Source organism: Sminthopsis crassicaudata, chromosome 6, assembly GCF_048593235.1.
Source record: "Sminthopsis crassicaudata isolate SCR6 chromosome 6, ASM4859323v1, whole genome shotgun sequence".
Classification (NCBI taxonomy): Eukaryota; Metazoa; Chordata; class Mammalia; order Dasyuromorphia; family Dasyuridae; genus Sminthopsis; species Sminthopsis crassicaudata.
Genome location: NC_133622.1, coordinates 150,946,677 through 150,952,676, shown reverse-complemented (window position 1 = coordinate 150,952,676; position 6,000 = coordinate 150,946,677). Strand labels below are relative to the sequence as shown.

Here is a 6,000-nt window from a genome sequence, read left to right as displayed (position 1 = left end):
CGTAATCATTATCAGCACTTATTGTATGTCATATGTCAGTAGGTACATATTTAAGATGATCTGATTTTAGTGGAAAATAAAACATTTAGTTTTTTCATATAGTTCTATTGGTTCTGGCCTGGGTTAAGGCTTATTTCTGATTATTTTATTCTTAAGATTTGGTGAATAGTTGGAAATTAATCTTTGATAAATTAATGAGAGGTGAATGAAATCAACTTGTAGATTTGGAGAATGATATATTTAAATGGTATCCTAAGTAAAGTGTTTTGAACTATGTCTATCAATTTCTTTTTCACACAGGTAAACTGAAATTTGAATATATTTCCAGGGGTCCTCATGTAAAGGCACATATTACTTTTAAAAATATGTCTAAAAAGTGTTGTCTAACTATTAAGTATCTAGTAATTTGTTCATATTTCATATTCTCTAATTCATGAAATTTAATCCTTCCTAAGTATGACTCTTTTCTTTGAGTTGCTTCTCTCTCTTTGTTTTTTTTTTTTTTTTTTACTGACTGTCTTTATAGTAATATATCTTTTTACTTTTTTCTCTTAAAGTAAACTATAATATTTTACATTATCATTTTATTTAAAACATTGAGGTCAGATTTAGTCAAGCCAAAATAAAACATTAAATATAAATTCTCCATTTCATTTTAAAATAATAATCTGATTCTTTTCCCCCTGTGTTCAGGTAGTGAGGGCCCTGGGTAGCAGGCTAATTGCTTTTACTAAATCATGTGCCAATTATTAGATACACTTCAGGAACATACATGATTACCCTTGTATTTAAGACCTTACTGACAATGATCACAATTGTGACTAACAGCTCTTTGCACAGAGTTGTTTTGTGGCTCAATAATTTTTCAGTTAGGTGTGACTCTTTATGATCCCATTTCTAGTTTTCTGCCCATTTCCATCTCCAGCTCATTTTATAGATGAACCCAAACTCATAAGTATTTGAGGTCAAATTTGAACTCCAGAGTCTTCCTGACTGCAGATCCAGTGCTTTATCCACCGTGCCAGCTAGCTGCCTTTTCTGTAAATATACTAATTTACAAAATGAGAAATGTGTAAAATGCTTTGGAAAATATAGTGCTTTATGCATCATCATCATCATTATTATTACTATATAATTGTGGCATATATCTAGGCATCTAGGTGGTACAGTAAGTAGATTGAGCTCTAGACCTGTAATCAGGAAGAGCTGAGTTCAAATTCAGCCCCAGACATTTATTAGCAGTGTGTCCACAAGCAAGTCATTTGATCTTTGCCAGAGTTTCCTCTTTTGTTAAGAAAGAATAATAATAGTACTTAGTTTGAAGGGCTAGTGTGCTGATCAAATGAGATAACATGATAAGCACTTTGCAAACCTTAAAGTGTTATATAAATGTTATTACTATTTACTACTACTATTTTTACTATTTCCTCCTCCTTTTCCTCCTCCTCTTCTTCCTCCACTTGCTTTTCCTCCTCTTCCTCTTCCTACTACAACCACCCATTTTAGTTCCTTAAAAAAAATAACACTTTAGCCATCTTCCTGCCATCCATCCATTCTCTATGATAAAATTCATAGGAATCTCAGAGGTGATCTAGGCCAGATTTCTTATTTAATGGATGAGAAAGCTGAGGTCAAAAGAGCCTTAACTGTTTTGCTAGTCATACATTGCAATCTTAAATGTTAGTTGATCCTGTTATACCTTTTGTGATGATCTTCTTATGAGCAATACATGTATTCCCAGACTACTTGATTTTATGTAATTCACTAACACTGAGGAAAGTTTTTTTTTTTTTTTTTTGGGGGGGGTGAATCACTTCTGGTGTCCTTTGCTTTTTACCATCTTTATCTAAAAAGTAAGATTATCTTAATCTTTATTCCCCCCTCTTTCTCTCCTTCCAGCCTTGAATAGGAAATTTTTGGTGAGAAAACTCTTATTATGAGTAAATTCCATCTACTAAAGTAGGTAATAAACATTTGCTTTGAAGTTTACAGATTTAGAGAGCTGCCTGGGTAACTTAGAAATAAATGCTTTACCCACAGTCACACAGCCAGTATGAATCAAAAGCAAGACTGAAATCCAGATTTCCTTGATTCTTAATTCACTATAACACATCATTTTTCATGATCTGAACTTAGGAGTTTGGGGATACATAAAGATTTTTAATAGGCCTAGAAAGTTTAGAGATTTATATTGGAAGGGACCTTAAATGTCTTCATTTTACAGATGAGTAAACTGAGGGGTAGAGAACTGAAGTGACTTGCCCTTAATCATACAGTTATTTGGTATGCAAGACAAGATTTTGAAATTGGTTCTTCCTGACTCATAGTCCTGTGTTTTATTCTCTGGACCATCCAGCTGCCCACCTAAGCAAATGTAAATCACTGTTATCTTAGATGCCCAAAGTCAATGGGTCATAGAAATAATAAGAAATAGAGAAGAAATTCAGTATATAATTACAAAAAGTCCTTCCAGTTTTAATCTTCTATAATTCTTAATGATAGAGGGCTGATTGAATGGCCAGTGTCATTCTCACTAAAGTTAATCATGTATTTGCAGCTGTGCATGAACTAGGCTGGTGTGGACACAGTTAGGCTTGCATCTAGCAAACTTGAATCCAATTTCAATCATTGCCACATTATTAGCTGTATATTCCTGGATCAGTCACCAAATTTCTCTGTGCTTTAGGATGTTCTCTTCTAAGAATATAAATTAAAGAGAAGGTACCCACCTGCAATGAAAGAAAAGTTTTCTTCCCTGAGATTTTCTTTTTGTCAATGATATCACAAGACTAGGCCCTATCCCTAATTATGTAATAAAAGTTATAATATAATTTTGCTGCTTTAAAGAAATTTGTTTTAAATTTAGTTAAGTATTCATTTTGACTTAGAATTTGAAGTATTATTTTTTTTATCAGACTCATCCTTTATCTTTGATGGTTCTCATTTACAGTCTGGGGATATGGATTTCTTTCGGTGACTATCATTAACCTGGCATCTCTCCTGGGACTGGTTTTAACTCCATTGCTAAAGAAGCCATATTTCCCCAAGATTTTGACTTATTTTGTGGGATTGGCCATCGGAACTCTCTTTTCAAATGCAATCTTCCAGCTTATTCCAGAGGTAAGGTGTTTGACTATTTGATTAGGTGGTTATTAATAATATACAGTGCCCAGAAAATATACAGTTTCCCTCTTAAAACATTCTGAGCTTTTTCAGTTATGATGATCCTCACAGCATTTTTTGAATTGGGTGGATTGTTTCTGAGGGAAAACTGAATTCCTAGCAGGGTTGTAGGCTAAACCCTAAGCCACAGAGGATATCTGTGTTGGAGACAAAATTACCATTCTAGGAGTTCTGGCCCCCGGTTTATGCTCAAACAACTTCTGTGCACTATTGAGGAGCTCAAAGATTTTTACTGTTTTGCCTTTTGGCATGTAAACATTTTCAATACAGTATTACCATTTTCTTTTAAGAGTAGACAGTGTCATATTTACTCAGAAAAGACAAAACAATATTCATCTGTTATTTACTTTTCCTAAAGAAGTCCAAGGCATAACAGAACAGCAGTTAGGAACATTTCTTTCAATCAAGGGCTATTGACCCACAGATAAAATTCTCTTGAAGGCCATACAAATAAAGCTGTGGTTACTTTTTTTTTTTCTTGAGGAGAAAATATTCCATTTAACTGCTCTTAAAATTAAAGTAGTAAACATAGAATTACTCAGCAAATAAAGAAATAGTTCATTTCTATCTAAACTCTGACCAGTGAAGGAAATAAAACAGTATTATGAGAGAGAGAGAAAGATGAATTTGAAAAGTCCTGAAAGGGACAGAGAAAGACAGAGGGATGGAGATAGAAGGCATCCCTTTACATTGAGACATACACAAAGAAATCTATATCCAGATAAAGAGGGTGATAAACAGTAGAGAATGAAAAAGGCTTTCTTGAAATTACATTTTCATCTTGTGGTCTTTTAGGAAATGATTTAGGAATTTGTTTTAAAGCCATGCTAAATTTTCACAACCATAGGCCCAAATTGGGATATTACTTTTTTGAAATAATAAAATTCAGTTCAAAAAGCATCCAGTTTTCTTATTCCTTTCAGTATGTTAATCAGCTTCCTGAGCCAGAGAGAATTGTCAAGGGCCAGAAGTGTCTTGAAGACTAGAGAGGTTGCATCTCTTAATAGTGAGTTATATTATCATATTGCTACTTTAAATTGAGCAATATGTAAAATGGCTACAAAGAAAACAGAACCTTTCATTTATATAGTAATAACCATATATACATGTCATATTGAGGACCAAAGATTTTCTGAAAGAGGAAAGGGTAATTAGCAAATTTATTGATTACATCCTATTTATGCGTGCTTATTGGGGATAGTTTTAGTTAAAACATTTCATTTTAATGATATTACTATAGCTCCATAACCACATGCTGTCACTTGAATTTCTGATTGTTTTTTATCAGTGTAGACCTAGATTGATTTGGCAATTTCATGTTTTGACAACTAAATCAAGAAAAGGAGATATTTATTGGAGTAATAAATGATCAGTAAGAGCTTAAATCTAATAATGTGGATGTTTATTTTAATTATATAATTTAAAGTAGTAGAACATATAATTGGCATTTGACAAATGCATATGATGCACATGAATACACATATATCTATCGACATATGGGAGACAGTGTTGTTTAGGAGATAGAGAACTGGAGTTGCACAATAGGAGCTGATTTGAGTCTTATCTCTGATATATACTAGCTGTATGATCCTGGGTAAATGTCTTAAATCCATCAGTGTCCTTCAAGGACTCTAGGTTGCAGAGAAGGTGCTAATCTGCATCCATAGAGGGAGTTTCCTTTATAAGTGGAATCAGAGATTCAATCCTAATTCTTATAATACAGCTGGATAAAATGCATAATTAGACCCCTGCATCATGAATTTATTCTTCCTGGTAGTAGTTGAACCATGTGCTCATGTTGGTTAAGTATCTGTAACATTCTATGCCTTTGGATAAAGTCCTCCTGCAGGGTATCATCGAGTCATGGAGGTCACCCTGGGCTCTCAAGCACTATGCCCTTTGAGTACAATTTTGGCAGCACCTCTCATGTTGGGAAGGCATCCAATACATGGTAGTGACAGATTCTCTGACGTCTGTCTTCCACAAAGTGGACAGAGTTTCATTACTAGCAAGTTGGATGTTGCAACCTGTGAAACTTCTTCTAAAGCATGGGTTCTTCACCTCTTGTGTGTGTCCTGGATTCCTTGAGCTAAAGTGTGGTTGGTCAATTCCTTGGACCCTTGTCTAAATGCATAAACTAAAATACACACGATGGTACAGGAAACTGATTATACTTATCAAATTATTGAAAAAAAGTAAAATTAACGAGTCCCAAATTAAGGCATCTTTTGCTAAAATCTTAATGAGCTATGGTTTGTATCAATTAATGGAATACCCAGATCAGTGAAATCATAAATCTCTTGAAGCACAGAAAATGTTCATGAATATATGGACAAATATATGATAATGTAAATATACAAAGCATTTTAAAATCATGTTATCATGTAGTTATATTACATATAAAGATATATCTTTTAAATTTCAATTATTTGGAAGGCCTTTTGATAAATTCTGTTATCAGACTAATGTCTATAAAAGATCATTATCTTTAAAGAAAATTATTTACATGTTGATTGTTTCTTGCTCATCTTGTTAAATCATTGAAACCCATAATCTGTATAAGGAAATCAAGTAATGATGTGTTCTTGATATTCTATGTGGTGAAAAAAAATTTAGGGGAGCATCTTTCTCTTTGAATTATCTTGATAATCAAGATATCTTGAAATATCTTGATAATTTTCAAAATTATATTAGCTTGTTATTAATTTCTTCTCAGTGTGTTTGTGCTATTCCAGATGCTTTTCCTAGCAATGTCTTCTTGTGTTATCTTCTTATTTATATAGCAAATATAGTATTAAGATTTTTGAGAAGAAATTG

At 33.0% G+C, this 6,000-nt stretch overlaps 1 protein-coding gene across 2 annotated transcripts in view; it reads left to right on the top strand.

Moving 5' to 3' along the window:
• SLC39A8 (solute carrier family 39 member 8) overlaps window positions 1-6,000 on the top strand; it is a 68,394-nt gene that overhangs the window by 26,684 nt on the left and 35,710 nt on the right. For both annotated transcript variants that reach the window (XM_074275602.1, XM_074275603.1), the window contains exon 4: window positions 2,951-3,120. In XM_074275602.1, the coding sequence (XP_074131703.1) occupies window positions 2,951-3,120 (170 nt within the window). The remainder of the gene's footprint in view (window positions 1-2,950; window positions 3,121-6,000) is intronic.